Source organism: Cyanistes caeruleus, chromosome 7 (genome assembly GCF_971803275.1).
Source record: "Cyanistes caeruleus chromosome 7, bCyaCae1.hap1.1, whole genome shotgun sequence".
In the NCBI taxonomy this organism is placed as follows: Eukaryota; Metazoa; Chordata; class Aves; order Passeriformes; family Paridae; genus Cyanistes; species Cyanistes caeruleus.
Genome location: NC_141707.1, coordinates 3,603,083 through 3,618,074, shown reverse-complemented (window position 1 = coordinate 3,618,074; position 14,992 = coordinate 3,603,083). Strand labels below are relative to the sequence as shown.

General features: G+C 50.6%; 1 protein-coding gene across 4 annotated transcripts; it reads left to right on the top strand.

Moving 5' to 3' along the window:
- The first annotated feature begins 1,677 nt into the window (after window positions 1-1,677).
- Window positions 1,678-8,212, top strand: LOC147652087 (maestro heat-like repeat-containing protein family member 7). Of its 4 annotated transcripts, none has more exons than XM_086898881.1 (16): window positions 1,678-2,435; window positions 2,535-2,684; window positions 3,039-3,103; window positions 3,232-3,348; window positions 3,537-3,685; window positions 4,019-4,166; window positions 4,365-4,552; window positions 4,642-4,779; window positions 5,057-5,171; window positions 5,329-5,466; window positions 5,695-5,871; window positions 6,004-6,159; window positions 6,698-6,792; window positions 7,167-7,269; window positions 7,545-7,601; window positions 7,882-8,212. In XM_086898881.1, exons 1-15 carry the CDS (start codon window positions 2,306-2,308, stop codon window positions 7,563-7,565), a joined length of 1,890 nt encoding a protein of 629 aa, XP_086755007.1. In that variant the 5' UTR covers window positions 1,678-2,305; the 3' UTR covers window positions 7,566-7,601; window positions 7,882-8,212. The 4 variants fall into 4 exon arrangements, with proteins under 4 accessions (XP_086755007.1, XP_086755005.1, XP_086755008.1 ...); XM_086898879.1 differs by having other exon boundaries at window positions 1,782-2,435; window positions 6,698-6,799; XM_086898882.1 differs by lacking the exon at window positions 7,167-7,269 and having other exon boundaries at window positions 1,843-2,435; window positions 6,698-6,799.
- The last annotated feature ends 6,780 nt before the right edge of the window (window positions 8,213-14,992 follow it).

The following is a 14,992-nucleotide window of genomic DNA, read 5'->3' as shown; positions in this document are numbered from 1 at the left end:
GCAGAAGAGAAGTTCTTTTTCTCTACAAAGACTGATGAAGAGACTATAGCAAAGTTGGGACTGTTTTAACCACCAAAGTTTGTTGTCTCTGTGTTGTCATGTGAACGAGAGAATGGTTGAGTAGTGGGGAAAAAGGAGCTCTGGAAGTTTTATTCTGGTTTCTTATTCTTGTAGTTTTGTTCATACATTTTGTTTATTCCTTTAAAGTTTTAAGCCTGTTTTGCTCTTCTTCTAATCCATATCTCACAGCAAGAAATGAATAAGTTCTCTAGTGATTTTTTGGTAAATGCTTTAAAAGCACAACACTTACTAAGACTACGAAATGAAATAAACTCACTAGAAGAAGCAGTCTTTCAAAACCACATGGTGTTAGAGATGATAACATCCCAAATGGGAAGAGTTTGTATTCTAATTAATACCAGTTGTTGCACTTCGATAGATCAGTCAGGGCAAGGAGCAATGGATTTCCATACCGTTTGGCAACGTGCAAAGGTGCTCCCTGAAGTAACCAAAGATGATACGTCTTGGAGTAAACATTTGTGGGGAGCTCTAACATCTTGGCTACCTTATATGAATTGGCTAACACAACTGTTTGTAGGAATTTTAGGAATTGGAATAATAATCTTAGGATCCTGCATGATGAGCCAGAGTTTCATATGGTATTGTAGCCAAGCTGTCACCACGTATCACAAATGGAAGCAAATTAAAATGACATTCAGGATCAAAACAGGTAAATATTTTGTGACCACAACAAGACTATAGCTGCAAAAGAATTTGCAAAGGATAAAAGAAAGGGCAGACTTGTTGCAAAGGCAATGAGATAATGTTTGAGCTACACAAAAAGCTGGAGCTGTGCAGTAAGTAGTAGTGTTGTAACAGGGTATGTAAATTAAGCACTTTTTAGAAATCAGCAAATTTAGCAGAACAAGTGAACTGCAAAAACTTACCACTGACTGTGTGAGCAGACAATCTTATAGAGCATGCCTTGGAAGGAGGGGTGAAAAGTTCAAGCCTGAGGAAGACTTATGAGCCATCATCCAAAACAACCACCAGGAGGCTGAGGACCCTCTCGTGCAGAAGCCGCACATGTGCTACAAGGGCTTACATAACCACGTGATTGGAAAATACGCTGCAATATGAAGGTTAGGAAAGTATCATGTGCACATTAACTAAAAAAATGTATAAAAGGTAGTACGGTATGAAGAATGGATGAATGGGTAAAGCAACGCCCCTAAATCTCGGAATCGAATAAACAAATATCTGCTCCATAGGTCTTATATTAAGGAGTATGGTTTCCTTGCCCAGTTTCTGGGCAGCAGCACCATAATCAGAGACACAGAACAGCTTCTCTTCGCAGAGTTATCCCAATAGTCTGCACTTCCCCATGGGTCTGCCTTGAGGTTCACTGGGAACCTCCTGGTTGTAGCCGTCCATTCGCGTGCTCAGCAGGGATGCAGTTGTGTTTGGACATGAGCTGCCACAGCCAGACACGCAGCAAGAGGAATGTAGAATATCAGAGGCTGTGTAGATTCAATTTTTTTTCCAGGATGCAAGAAAGAAAAGCAGAATGAAACATGGGAGAACCTCAGTACAATTGAATTGCCTGGGGAAACCCAGAAACTGATGGTGTTCTGGTGCTACTGCCAATCCCTTCTATAGAAAAAAAATTCATTTCAGGAAGGAGCAACATCATCTGACAGATATCAAGAGTTGATCCAGGAAGCCCCTGCAGGATGGAGCTCAGCCCCCAGTGCACATAGGCTTTGCCTGCCCTCTGGCACAGAAGCCCCCCTTTGTGACACGTGGTGACAGAGGAGCTGGCCACAGCGACAGGTCCACGCCACAGTGCTCGGTGCACGCGACGGGACAGGACGCGCCAGAGCGGTGCTGTGAGGAGCCCCCGCACAGCGCACTCGTTTGTGTCTGACCCGGAGCTTCTCTGAGCCGTCATTCTTGCAGGTGACCTCGAGGCCAGACCACAGGACTTGGTGACCTGTGGCCTTGCCGAGGCTTCTTTTCTTAAGGTGCCCTCGAGGGCAGACTGTGGGACCTGGTGACCTGGAGCTTTTCCGAGGCATCGCCCATCCCTGCAGTCACTGCCCTTGAGACCAGGGCACAATCCTTGACGAGGAGCCTCCTGTCCTTGTGGCAGGAGCCCTCAAGACCCGAGTGCAGGACTTGCTGTCCTGCAGTCTTGACAGAACTTGAGTCTTGCAGGTGCCTTCCAGGCACGACTGCAGGACTTGCTGCCTCAGAGCTTTTCTGAGGCATCTCTCTTGCAAGTACGATAAATCCAGGCACTGCCATGGAGCAGCGACCCCCAAGAGTTCCCAAGCTGGCCTGGGTGGAGGAGGAGGAGAAGGAAGAAGAAGGCCCTGGAGCTGCCCCAGAAGTAGAGACCGAAGAGGTGCAGGAGTTCCAGCCGCTGGAGGAGGGTGAGTTGAAGAGCTCGGCCTTAGGGCTAGTGCCTGTTGCCACCTTAGCCCCATCCCATTGCATTCCATGCCATCCCCTGGTGCTGTTCCAATGGAAAGGATGGGAGAGTATTGGAAAAGATCTGGAGCAGCAACCCCCAAGAGTGACCAAGCTGGCCTGGGTGGAGGAGGAGAAAGAGGAAGAAGGCCCTGAAGCTGATCCAGAACAGGAGACGGAAGAGGTGCAGCAGTTCCAGCCAATGCAGGAAGGTGAGTGGCAGAGTTGGGCCACAGCACTAGTGCTTTCTACCAGCTTCATCCTATCCCATCCCAACCCATCCCATCCCATCCCATCCCAACCCATACCATCCCATTCCATCCCAGCTTATCCCATCCCATCGCATCCCACTGCATTCCATCTTATCTCATCCCACTCACCCTATCATGTGGAGACACACCCAGGGACAGTATACAAGTGGAGCTGGGGCTGTTCCCCCAGCAGTGGCCGTGCTCCATCCCCTGGGCCATCCCTGGGCTGTCCCTGCCTGGGGATCACAGGGCTGGGCTGCGTTCTCCAGCTGCTCATGCAGCCCCTCAGCTCTGGCTGCTCTCGCTCTTTGCCAGATGCAGCCATGGACCAGACACAAGAGCAGGACCTTGCCTGTGGCCTCTTCCATGGAACAGCACAGGTACCTGCAGCCATCCCCAACTGGCCTGGGCCTGCTGGCACATGCTTGGAACACTCCATGCAATATCCCTCTCTTCCCACCCTTCCTTCTCCTACCCAACATGCAAATTCATCAAGCACATTTGGCAGGAAGAGACCAGCGTCATGGGCACTGGGTCCATGGAAGACGGTGACGTCTACACCAGCGACACCAATGCTGCCATGCTGGAATTCATTTTGGAGGAGGGTGTTTCCATTCCAGAGCAAGTAAGCAGCCTGTGGCCGTGGTTTGATCCTCCAGGGATCGCTTGGCCTCCCAAGCCACGCCTGCTGATCACTCTAAGCCTTTGAGGCCATTGCAGCGTGGTGACAAGGGAAGCACTTCTCTGGAGAAGCTGGGGACATTCCTGACTCCCTCTGGCAGCTTTCCAAGTCTCCCCTTGTGCCTTCTCCAGGTGCCTGCCGTGGTGAGGTACATCCACCAGTGGCTCATGGCCAATGAGTCTGCTGACTCCAGGCTGGGCAGGACCCTGCTGGATCTGAGCGAGGCACAGCCCACTGACGTGGTCATTGCTCTCCTGCGTGTGGCCCCAACGTGTGACAGGTACGGGGCCCACGTGCCCAGAGGGCTCAGGGCTCCCCAGCCCATCAGCCTGCACAGCCCTGCCCAGGTGTCTGAGCAACAGAGAGTTCCAGGGTCCTGTGTACCTACCTGGGACCTTTCCCAGCCCTGCTACATTGGCCCCCGAGCCTGCTGCCATGCCATGCCCCCTCAGGGCCCTGTCTCCCCCCAGGGCTGGGTTGCCTGGGTGCTGCTGCCGGCGAGGGGCAGCAGGCAGAGGCAGAGCTGGCAGCCAGCTCAGTTCCCCCCGCCACTGCTGCCCAGGCCACGGGGATGTGTCTGAGACCCCCGTGAGACAGAGCTGTCACCCCACAGAGCTGCAATGACCATGTGGAAGACCATCATGTGCTCGAGCAGGACTGTGGAGCCAGTGGTGCAGAAACTCCTTGATGTGCTGAGAATCTGGCCAGAGCACAGCACGTGCACCTCCGATGGGGACAACACAGGTGTCTTTGCCCTGGCTGTGAGTTTCTGGAACAGGCCTTTGCTCACCCCATGGCCGACCGCCTCTTCAGCAGCTCCATTTCTTCCTTCCCCCACTGCATCTCCCTGCCTCAGGCACTGGGCTGAAACCAGGCCTGGAGCTCACTGCCACACTCAGGCCCTGCCACCAGGACACCTCAGCACTGAGCACTGTCTCTGGGTTCTTTGTCCTCTGTAGGCGACAGTGGTGATGTGGAAGTTCCTTCGGATGCCCTGCATCCCATGTGTACTGAATGTGTATTTCCCTCGCCTCTTTGTGCATCTGGTCTTTCAAGTGCTCTTCAGCACTTTGGAGATGCCACAGGAGGTTGATACCTTCTGGAAGGCATGCCAGGAGCAACACGGCCTTGCCATCAGCCCCAACAGGTGCTCCATCCCACTCCTCCTGTCCCTGCCACATCCCCAGGGCAGGAGCCAGTGCTCCCAGCGTGACCTGGGCTTTGCTGTGCACACAGGTTTGCAGTGCAGATCCTGAAGTCCTTGCTCTGCCTTCTCCGGTGTAAGCATGTAGTGGTGGAAATGGAACACAAGCGTGGCTGGGATATGCTGCTCTGCGCTGACACCCACCATCATGCTGTGGGTCTGCTGGCCAGGTGAGACCCCTTCTCCCCATTGCCTCTGGCATTTGTGCCCCGTGCTGAGGTTGCCCCACATAGTCCTCATTGTCGTGGGCCAGAGGGCCTCATCACTGAGGGACGGCTAAGGAGACTGGAAAAGGCTGGGAGAGGAGGGTGTCCAGGAGCAGCCACCTCCCCAAGGGCCCACGTCCCCTTGCAGGCTGGTGGGGAAAGATCAGCCCTCTGTCAGTCTGTGAGTCATTCCTGGGAGAGCCGCTGGCTCAGAGTTTTCCTTCCTTTTTTCTCTTGTCAGAGAAATGTGCTCTTCATCCATACAATTGTGTTCCGGAGTAGCATTCTACCTGCTCAGGCTGCTCAGCAAAGAGTTGTCATTGTGGGATTTCGCTGCTCTGGCATTCCTTGTAGAGGTGAGCCTGAAGGCGAGCTGCCTTCCACCTCTCTGCCTTCTCATAGCTGCAGCTGTCTGGGACGGTGCCCATGCCCTGTGCTGCTGCCTGGGCCCAGCTCTGTGCGGTTACAGCTTCCTGCTGGCCAGCTCCCCTGTCACTGCCCTGTGCCTTTCAGATCCTGGACTACCTGGACTTGAGTGAATGCTGTGACAGCATCCTGGACATCATGTCACAGAATCTGCAGAGCGAGTGCAGAGAGAGGCATTGCTTGGCACTCAGAGGCCTCCTAGTGCTTGCCAAGAATCCGTCCATGGTGAGAAGGGGGCAGTGGCTGAAGCCATGTGGGCAGCGTAGGGATGGGGAATGCAGTTGTTGGGATTGGCTGGGCTTCGGGCACCGAGGCAGCTGCTCCCAGCTCTCCTTCCTCCCAGCTCATCTGCCTGAGTGCTTTAGCCTCGGGCAGATGAGCTTTAGCCAGTGCCTTTGGCCTCTGGGCCCTGTGGCAGCAGGGTGGGATTTCACAGACTTCTCTTCCCCACAGGCCAAGAAAATGTGGAGCCTGACTGAAAGCCTGCTGGAGCTCCTGCAGGAAGATGATAGTGGTGTGGTCAGGATGACCATAGTTCTTCTCAAATATTTGTTCCTGTATAATAGCACCCTGATAGCCAGCCCCATCGCCCAGCAGCTGGCTGAGGTGCTCCTGGCACTTTTTGACAATGTAAGGTTCTGTGTCTCTAGCCACAGGCACTGGGTGCTGCACAGACATTTTGTGCCCTGTGGATTTGCAGGCCAGTCAAAAGTGGGTGGGAAGCAGCCAAAGCTGAAGTCTTTTTTTGTTCCTTTCATACAGGATGATAGCCAGGTGCAGCTGGTATCCATGTTTGTCTTTCAAAAGATGATAGATTTATTCATGGAAGAGGGAAGAAAGGCCCTGAAGTCACACGTGCACCAGAGCCTGCTGCCACTCTTCTTCCACTGCCACGACGAGAACCAGCAGGTGGCAGAGGTGAGGACTCCAGTGCTGTCATTCCGATTGGGAACGGCTTTAAAGAACGACAATGGACTCTCAAGGGAGTCACAACACGAGAATTCCTTAGTTTATTGCTTCAGCCCTGTCTTATAGACAGATACGTGGAAAGTACAGAAAGGAAACTCTTATTGGTTAACAAAGTACTACATCACCATCATTGGTCAGGGGCACTTTGCCCCCCCTGACTCTCTCCTGCAAGGAGAAACAAGAAGCTGCAAAACAACACCTGCAAGGCTGTTTAGTGTCTCTGAGAATTGTTTTAATTCCTTCTCATGAATTTCTCAGGCTAGCCTTCAGTCAGGCCTGAGAGCTATGTGGCCTGTAATAACTACAGGCACTCTGGTTCAGATTTAGCATCCATACAGGGCTGCTGCTGTCACCCGGGGAGGGGGCTCGGCTGCCTCCTGCAGGCCTGGCACCTTGCCGGCTGCAGCCTCCTGCAGGCCTCGGCACACCAATGCGGGTCCTGTGCCCTGGCTTGTGGGGCCATCTGAGGGTCTCTGCTGCTCTCCAGGCTTCCCGGGAAACTCTGCATTCTTCAGCCAGATTCCTGAGGAGGAGAGATATTGAACAGATGCTGGAGGTGGACCAGACATGGAGGTTCGGCGAGTGCCTGGTAAGGACGGCCTGGAAGGCCCAGCCTCAGCCTGGAGAAGCCCCCTGTCCCTGGCGCTCGGTGCATGGGGCTGGCAGCTGGGCCCCTGCCCAGTGCCGCAGCCGGGGCCACACGGCTTCTTCTCCAAGCTCCTGTGGCCCCGAGCCGGCTGCTGATGGAGCCCCGAGCCACTGGGGCTGCGGGGTGGGCCGGCACCGCGGCTCCCTGGGCAGCAGCCGGCCCTCTGCCCCCTCCAGAGCCCGGCGCCAGCGGCTGCTGCCCGGTGCCTCAGGGCTGGGCCGGCACGGGAGGCCCGGGCTGGCCCCAGGCAGCGCCCGGCCAAGGGGCAGAGCCCGCGCCAGCCCTTCCCTCCTGCCGCTCTCTGCAGCTGGCACAGGACGAGAGCCGAGCGGCCGAGCACCTGCGCCGGGCCCTTCTGTATCTGGACAGCCCACAGGAGTCCCTGCGAGCGGCGGCCATCAGGTTCATGGGTGAGCCACGAGCCCGGGCTCCCTCCCAGCCCCGCCACAGCTCGGGCCTGGCTGCTGCTGTCCCGGCAGCGGCACCCGGGCCTGGCGCCCTGGATCCCCGGCTGCCCTCGGGGCTGCTGCCGGCCTCTGGCAGCCGTGCCCTTGGGCTGAGTCAGGATGCGGCAAGGGCTGGGGCTGAGCCCTGCCGGGGCGGGAGGGCGTGTGGCCCCAGGGCTGGCAGCGCCGCTGGCAGGGAGCTGTGCCGCCGGGGCCCTGACAAGGCTCTGTGTTCCTAGGGATGGCCGGGGAGCACATGAGGGGGCAGAAGGAAGAGCTGCAATTCATCTGTGAGGGTGAGTGAGGGCAGCGGGCTGTCAGCGGGGCTGGCGGGGGGAGCTGCAATCCCTGGCCTGGCTGCGGAGGGCTCTGCTCAATGTGCGGATGAGGGGCAGCGTGGGCAGAGCCCACCGAGACTTCAGGGGCACGTGGGGCATTCGTGGCCAGCAGCTTCGGGCTGATCCCTGCTCCCTGCTGCCCATGGCAAGAGCCGGCTGGGATGGCCCTGGCAGGGGGCTCTCCGTGGGCCCGGGCAGGTCTGGGATCTGCCCGTGCCTCTGTTTGTCTTTCTTCCAGCCCTTGAGAATATGGTGGATAATAGCAGCCCTGCCATCAGAAACCTTGTAATTGAAGTAGCGTTTGTACTCCGGGCAGTACAGAGAGCTCCCTACTCCTTCTTTCGGATGCTGCGAGATCAATTCTGCAAGGCATGGAAGAAACGTCCCCGTCTGTGCAGCAGCAGTGCCTGGCTTTGCTGCTGGAGTTCTGTTGAGAGTTGATCTTGTAGCCACTGTCTGCTGGGGTCACCAGAGCCAGCAGGGATTTTTCTTTTATTTTCTTTAAGATTGTCTTTCGTTTTATTTTGGGTTTTTTTTGGTAGTATGTAAATATATAATATGTTATAATAGACAGTCTCCCAGGATCTTTCTTTCGCTGCCCAGGGTCTGCAGGGCATGGGGGAAGACGGGGGAAAGGGTGCTTGTGCTCGGCAAGCTGCCCAGGCGTGCAGCGGTGCAGGGAAAATGACCAGAAGACCTTGGCCTTTGGCAGTTCTGCTGAAGGCACAAGCCCTGTCCCAGCCAGGAAGCGCCATCTGTGTCCTCGTGCCCGTGTGGTGCTGGCTGGGTTGCTGAGGGCTCCCAGGTGCCTCTTGATGCAGCTCCTCTGGAGCTCCTGTGGGGCTGCGGCGCTGCTGTCGGGCCACGCTGGGGGAGACCCTGAGGGGCTGTGGGAAGCTTTAAGGAATTGGGTGTCAGAGGCTCTCAGGCAGCTACCTTGTCCGTGACACCTGGTTGCTCAGGTGCCAGCATTTCCCTCAGTTTGGAGGGACCCTGTGTAATCAAGTGTGTAACCCTGGTCTGGGCCTTTCAGAGATGTGGGCCCAGAAGTTGTGGGGCTGGGTAAGTGCCATCCCTGTCTTTGGGACTGGAGCCCCCCACCCCTCAGCCTTAGGCCATGAGCTCGATCGCCTGGGTGTTGAGTCTTGTTCCTCTTGCAGTGGGGTGTAAGGTGAAATGAATGGGCAGGACACCTGAGTCCTTTTTGTGCCTTTATGAAGATATCAGCTCTGGGGTGGGGGCTCAGGAGTGGCATGCCGCCACTGCTCCCACGAGGTCGCCAGAAAGGAGGTGTTTCAGTCCTGCCCCTCGACAGGCCTGGGGCTTCCGTCCTCACAGGAATCCGTGGAAGATCTCTCGTGACTTGTTTGTGTAGGGGTGTCATCCCAGTCAAGCTCTTCCCTGATGATGGCGCGGACTCTGAGTTGAGACTAGGAACATCCTGGTCTCTCTGCCAGTTGGGTTATGAGGCTCTTTTGTCTGTCTTTCATCTGGTCCACTTGATCTAGGGGCTCTCTCAGCACTCCTAACCCTTTTCACCTCATTTGCACACTGAGGCTGGTGCTACGCCGTGTCAGGGAGCAGCGGCAGAGACCCGACCGGAAGGGATTGGAACACTCGGGTAAGAGATGAACTCAATACAATTAACATCGGGGTAGAAACAGCAACAGCATTATTAACTTTGTGGTAGACATTGTAACCAACATTATACTACAACACCAACATTACATCATAACACATACATTGCTTGAAAATGGTTTTTCTTCATAACATAAGGTGCTGGTCGTGGGTAGGGAGATGAAAACTCCACAGCTCGTGCTCCAGATGCTCATGAAACAAACAACCTCATTTATTATTCATAACTTAAATATCCAATTAAAATCTCCCATGCTATACGGCCATTGTCTGAGATCTCTCTCCCTGCCCAGCTTCCTGGCCTGTGGTATGCTTAATTCTCATCTTGAATGGAGCCAGCTGAGGGTCCCCTGTAACTCATCCAGGGACATGTTCAGGCATGAATTAGGATAGCTGAATTGGATTTGTGTTACGATCAGATTTACTTTGTCCAGTCCAGGCCAGCTGTACTGTGACAATGTTATTGGTAAATCAATGGTTATAACAAGTTGGTTAATAGTTAATGTTTAATTATAAGCTGACTTTTAATTAATACATGCGCCTAATTGGTTGTTGGTATCTGTTGTTGGTGGGTTTGTGGCCCTATGGGCAAGGGGGTGAAGTCTAGTAATCGGTGTGGGTATACGTTAATGGAATCAAGGTTAACTTAAAGTAAATGGGGTGCTGTTTTATGTCATGGAGGATTCAGTAAACCGAGGGAACATTCCAGAACATGACTTCATAGGCTTGACATCCATGCCTCGGACAGCAATTGGTGAAAGGGTTAACCAATCACTCTACGCCCAGGAGAAATGATTGGTCTGGAATGCGCCTTGATAAGGACCAATGAGAACCCTAGAAACAAGACACTCAGGGAGAGGATCAAGAATGGACCTATCACAGACAGAAGGAGGGATATAAAGGTTGTACTGGTGTTACTATGGGGGTTAAATGTTTCTGAAAATCATGTAGAAGTAGGCCACAAGAATGCTTGCTATTAGGGATAGTTTAGCAAGCTAAAATGTTTATGGTAATGGGAACTGGTACTTGGGCTCTCTAAGATACTCAGAGATAAGATTCGTACATGTTCGTACAAAGATGAGCTAACTCTATGAAGCAATATTGATAAAGTTAATGAAGCAATGTTAATGAAGCAATATTAATAAGATTGTTATAGTGATTACTGCTACAGCTGAAATTGTATAAATATGTGCACTTTGGACAAAGATGATGCAGCTAGATTTGGGTTGCTGAGACCCCTAGTTCCCGCACGCTTCAATAAAGAGCACCTGCATGTAATCATAATGAATGCTAACATTTGGTTAGCATTTGGACCCAAGTGGGACCCTGTGAGTGCTGCTGAGCGAGCTCATGACCCTATCACGCTCCAGCCGGCACCGAGGGATTCTCAGGGAGCCCATCCGGCCGCAACCGTCTCCGCCACTCACGACATCCCTCTGAGAGGTAAGGTGCTTTTCAGTCTGCTCTGGTGCTTGCCAATAAGATGCAGTGAAAGCTTTGCATGGTTGGGCTAGAAGAATTCCTGGTATTGCCTGGGCACCGTCTGTCAGACAAGTGCGAAAGCGTTGAGGGTTCCTCATCAGTGGTGTGTGGTGTATTGTAACTGTAATATGGAGAAGCTTAAAGGGATTTGAGGTGGCAATGCCCCTATAGCACGTACTTCTCCTTTGGGGTGCTTATTAGCACATTGAAAAGAGGGTAATTTTGGGCAAGATTTATGTAAAGTTGACTGATTATTGTAATAGATGGTGGCCAGGATATGACCTGAACAGTGGGGAAAAGTGGCCGAGAAATGGATCTTTGCAGTATAACACCATTTTACAGTTGATGTTGTTCCGTAAGCCAGAGGGAAAGTGGGATGAAGTTCTGTATGTTGATTTGTTCTTTTATTTGCATGACAAGCCGGAATGGCAGGCTGAGTGTGGATTGATGGCAGCTAAGGCACGTATGAGTGATAAATGTGAGGTTTGTGTAAAAGGAAAGAGTTGTTTAGAGCACCTGGCATTAAAAGAAAGTTTGCACTGGGGGAACGATATGGATGTTGATTGACAAGTGGCTTTAGCGGAACCAAAAGAACCTGATTCTATTTCATCTGCCCCCACTTCACCCAATCCCATTTCACCTAACCCTATTGCACTGAATCCTACTTCACCTGTCCCTCTTTACCCTCCTTTCCCGCCTACACCTGATTCTTCTTCTCCGGGAAGTGATCAAAATCTAACTGTGATACAAGAAAATGTGAAAAATGCTGCGGGGGGGAAGACAGCAGTAGCAGGGGTGATGATAATAAATCAGAGACACCGGTATCCCATCGGACTCGGTCACAGCTTGCTCCGGTTCTGGGTAGAATGGGAAAAGATTTGGGCAAAGGCGGACTGTGATTGCCCCCTTGAGACAAGGAGTAGGAGTGGAGGGGCCGGTGTTTGTAAAAGTGCCTTTCTCCCCTGCAGACTTGATAATCTGGAAACAATCATCTGGAACTTATAGAGAAAATCCTGATCAAGTAGCAGGGGTGGTAAAAATGATTATGAAAACTCAGAATCTGGATTAGGATGATATACAATAATATTGGATAATTTAATGGACTCTGCTGAGAAAGAGATGGTGCTTAGAGCAGCCAAGGAGAGAGCAAAAAAAGATCTCAGAACTGGGTTCTGAGACAGGGACTTTAGGTGAGAACTTTCTGACCGAGGATCCAGGGTGGGGTCCCAATTTTGGACACATATGGAGGCTGAAGAGATATCAAGAGTGGGTCCAGATAGGAGTTCAGAATGCTATGCTTAAGACTATGAATTGGTCTAAATTTTATCAGACAGGTAAAGAAAGAATCCCCTACTGCATTCTTGGAAAGGCTTAAGGAGGCAGTGAGAAAGTATACAGATCTTCAACTAGAAACAGAACAAGTGAATGGTCAGCTTGCTCTCACTTTCGTTGGGCAATCGCAGGATGATATTAGGAGAAAATTGCAGAGGTTAGAAGGAGAGGAATTAAGGAATTTGAATAAATTACTTGAAGTGGCTTGGAAAGTATACAATAACAGGGAAAAGGAAGCTAGTAAAAAGCAGCAGCAAAATCTTTTGGTAGTAATACAAGGAAGAGAGAATCCAGGTTTCAGAGGATGTGGTGATAGTGAAAGATTTCAAAATCATAGAAAATTCAGGAGTTAGAAAGAAAGTTAGGCTTGGCAAGCCCTGGGTAAAGTGTTAAAAGTAGGCCCTAGGAAATGTTAGGCCTTGTGCTTGCTAAGATCATGTGAAATTGCACCTGTGTAGTCAGTATATGATAAATGATATAATTGTTAGATGGGATTAGATATAATTATTGTTTAACGAATCATGAGCAACTATGTTAGGGGTTTGGGGGGATCACAAGAAATCCATGCTTGGGTAAAATCAATGCATACAATGGAACAATGTAAGTTTAATAATTAATATGTAAGTTGTATAACGATAGAGTATAAAACATGTTCAACTCAAAACGAAGTCAGGTCAGATTTGGGTATGTGTACCCCTAACACCCAGAGCTCTTAATAAAGCACCGTCATATAATCATTCTGTGACTATGTGTTCCTGAACTCTAACATTTTGGCGACCCAGGTGGGACCTTGTGAGTGCTGCTGAGTGAGCTCACTACCCGATCCTGCTCCAGCCGGCACCGAGGGATTCTTGGGGAGCCCATCAGCCACAACCATCTCTGCTGCTCACAACGTCTCCGGGAGAAGAGGTAAGGTGCTTTTACTTCGGTTTGGTTTGGTTTGGTTTGGTTTGGTTTGGTTTGGTTTGGTTTGGGTGCCTGCCAATAAGATGCAGACACAGCTACGCTTGGTTGGGCTAAAGGAATTCCTGGTGGTATTGTTTAGGCGCCGTCAGTCAGATGACTGCGAAAGCGTCACAGGTTCAGCATTTATGGTGTATTGCAGTTGTATTATGGAGAAGATTAAAGGGGTTTTGGGCAGCAATGCTCCTGTTCCAGGTACTTCTCCTTTGGGCTACTTATTAGCATATTGGAAACAAGGTAACTTTGGGGAAGAATTAAGTAAGGCTAAGTTAATTTTGGTGAGATCTCCCCACAGAAAAAGAACCCAGTGACCCCGTCTCGTCTGTTGGTAGCTATAACCTCTTCTGTCTTTCTTTGTTTTCTTTATCTCTCCCTCTCTCTCTGCCTCTCCTCTATCACATAACCCTTGTTGTTGGCACTAAAATAAAGGTACATTATTGCTGTTGTGATTTAAACTGAAATCCCTTGGTGTCCTTTTTGCACTCTGAGATCAAACAAACCTCTCATGACTCCCACTTGTGTTAGTGAATTGTGACATTTAAACTGGAGTCACGGACAGGATTTCTGACAGACAGAAGGGGCTGCAGGTTTGTTGTGCAGTCTGTATTAGGGGAAGGACCTCTCGCTCCAGCCACACCCAGCCCGACACTCCCAAAAGAGTGAGCGGTGTCTAGAAAGCAAGGGGGGCGACTCGAATTTCCCGCAAACTGCACACAGTGAGGTGAAAAGCACCCCACGCTCACTTGAGGGATCTGTCTGCAGAATTTTGCAAAAGATCTCTTAGTGCAAAAGGGCGGGACTATTGTTTTTTGTTGTCGTTGTGTGTATGAATTTTGACTGCTTGGTGTAGCAAAGAGACAACCAGAATTTTAAACTGAGAGAGTGCCTCCCAAGCAGATTTGGTCTTTTCACCCATTCAGGGAAGCAAAAAGCTGTGTATTTGTGCATAATTTAAGTTTATACCTCCCTGTAGTGGTTTTCTCTTTGTAAAAATGACTGAAAATGGCAGTGCAGAAGTTAAAGCTGCATTTTATACTCTGTTAGCAAAACACAGTGCCAGACCTTCTCTGGGAGGGGAAGAGTGTGCGCTTAATAATTGGTTTAATTTGGAAAATGTGATTGATAGAGTATGTTTTTTTACAACATGAAACAAAATTTAAACTGGGCAAAAATAAAACTATACTCTGCTCAGTTTTGGGAGCTTGTCTTACAGCAGCTATAGAAACTCACTTTAAGCAAAGAAGTGAGCAAAGACCTATAATGGACTCCCTCCAAAACCTAGTTAAAATTTTGCAAAAACAATGGGGTGAAGAAAGGAGTAAGATCAGTCTGTTGTGAGCAGCCCTCCATAAAAAAATTCAAAAAATGCTGTCTCACTAAAAGAAACAGAAGAGAGGGAAACCCCTCTCATTAATCAAATTTACCCTCAAAAGGAGCTAACTTGGATAAAAATTGTGGGGAACACTACAGTCTTAGCTTGAAACCTCTAATTAAAACAGTATAATTATATCAATGATGAAGATCTTGATCCACATATAACCACTCAAGAAACCCCGTGCACTGCTACTGAATTGGCTAAGTTAAAAAAGGAGTTTGGGCATCTCCCACACGAGACAGAGACAGAATACGTGCTCTGAGTGTCTCTCACCGGAGAAGATCAAATTTGGTAGAGAGAACGGGAAGCCAGTGGGTACTGGGGACACGGAATCTTCTTAACAACAGGAGACAGATGTAACCCATGGTCCCTAACTCAGCACGCAGCTTATTGGGCAGCAGGGCTTAATCCCTTGGAAAGGGGAGACTTGACTGCTATAGTGAGTACCCCTGACCAACTACTGGAAAATATTCACAAAGCTGCCTGCTTGCAAATGATACACAAAAGAAAATTAATTGCTGGTTATGAATCACCAATGTTGTTACCTGTGAAAACTGAAATG

Excerpts from the sequence above, each read along its gene's own strand:
- LOC147652087 (XM_086898879.1), top strand. The coding sequence starts at position 2,306 with ATGGAGCAGCGACCCCCAAGAGTTCCCAAGCTGGCCTGGGTGGAGGAG. Across the intron at positions 3,349-3,536 it reads GTGTTTCCATTCCAGAGCAA|GTGCCTGCCGTGGTGAGGTA; the intron begins GTAAGCAGCCTG and ends TGCCTTCTCCAG. Across the intron at positions 7,602-7,881 it reads GCTGCAATTCATCTGTGAGG|CCCTTGAGAATATGGTGGAT; the intron begins GTGAGTGAGGGC and ends TCTTTCTTCCAG.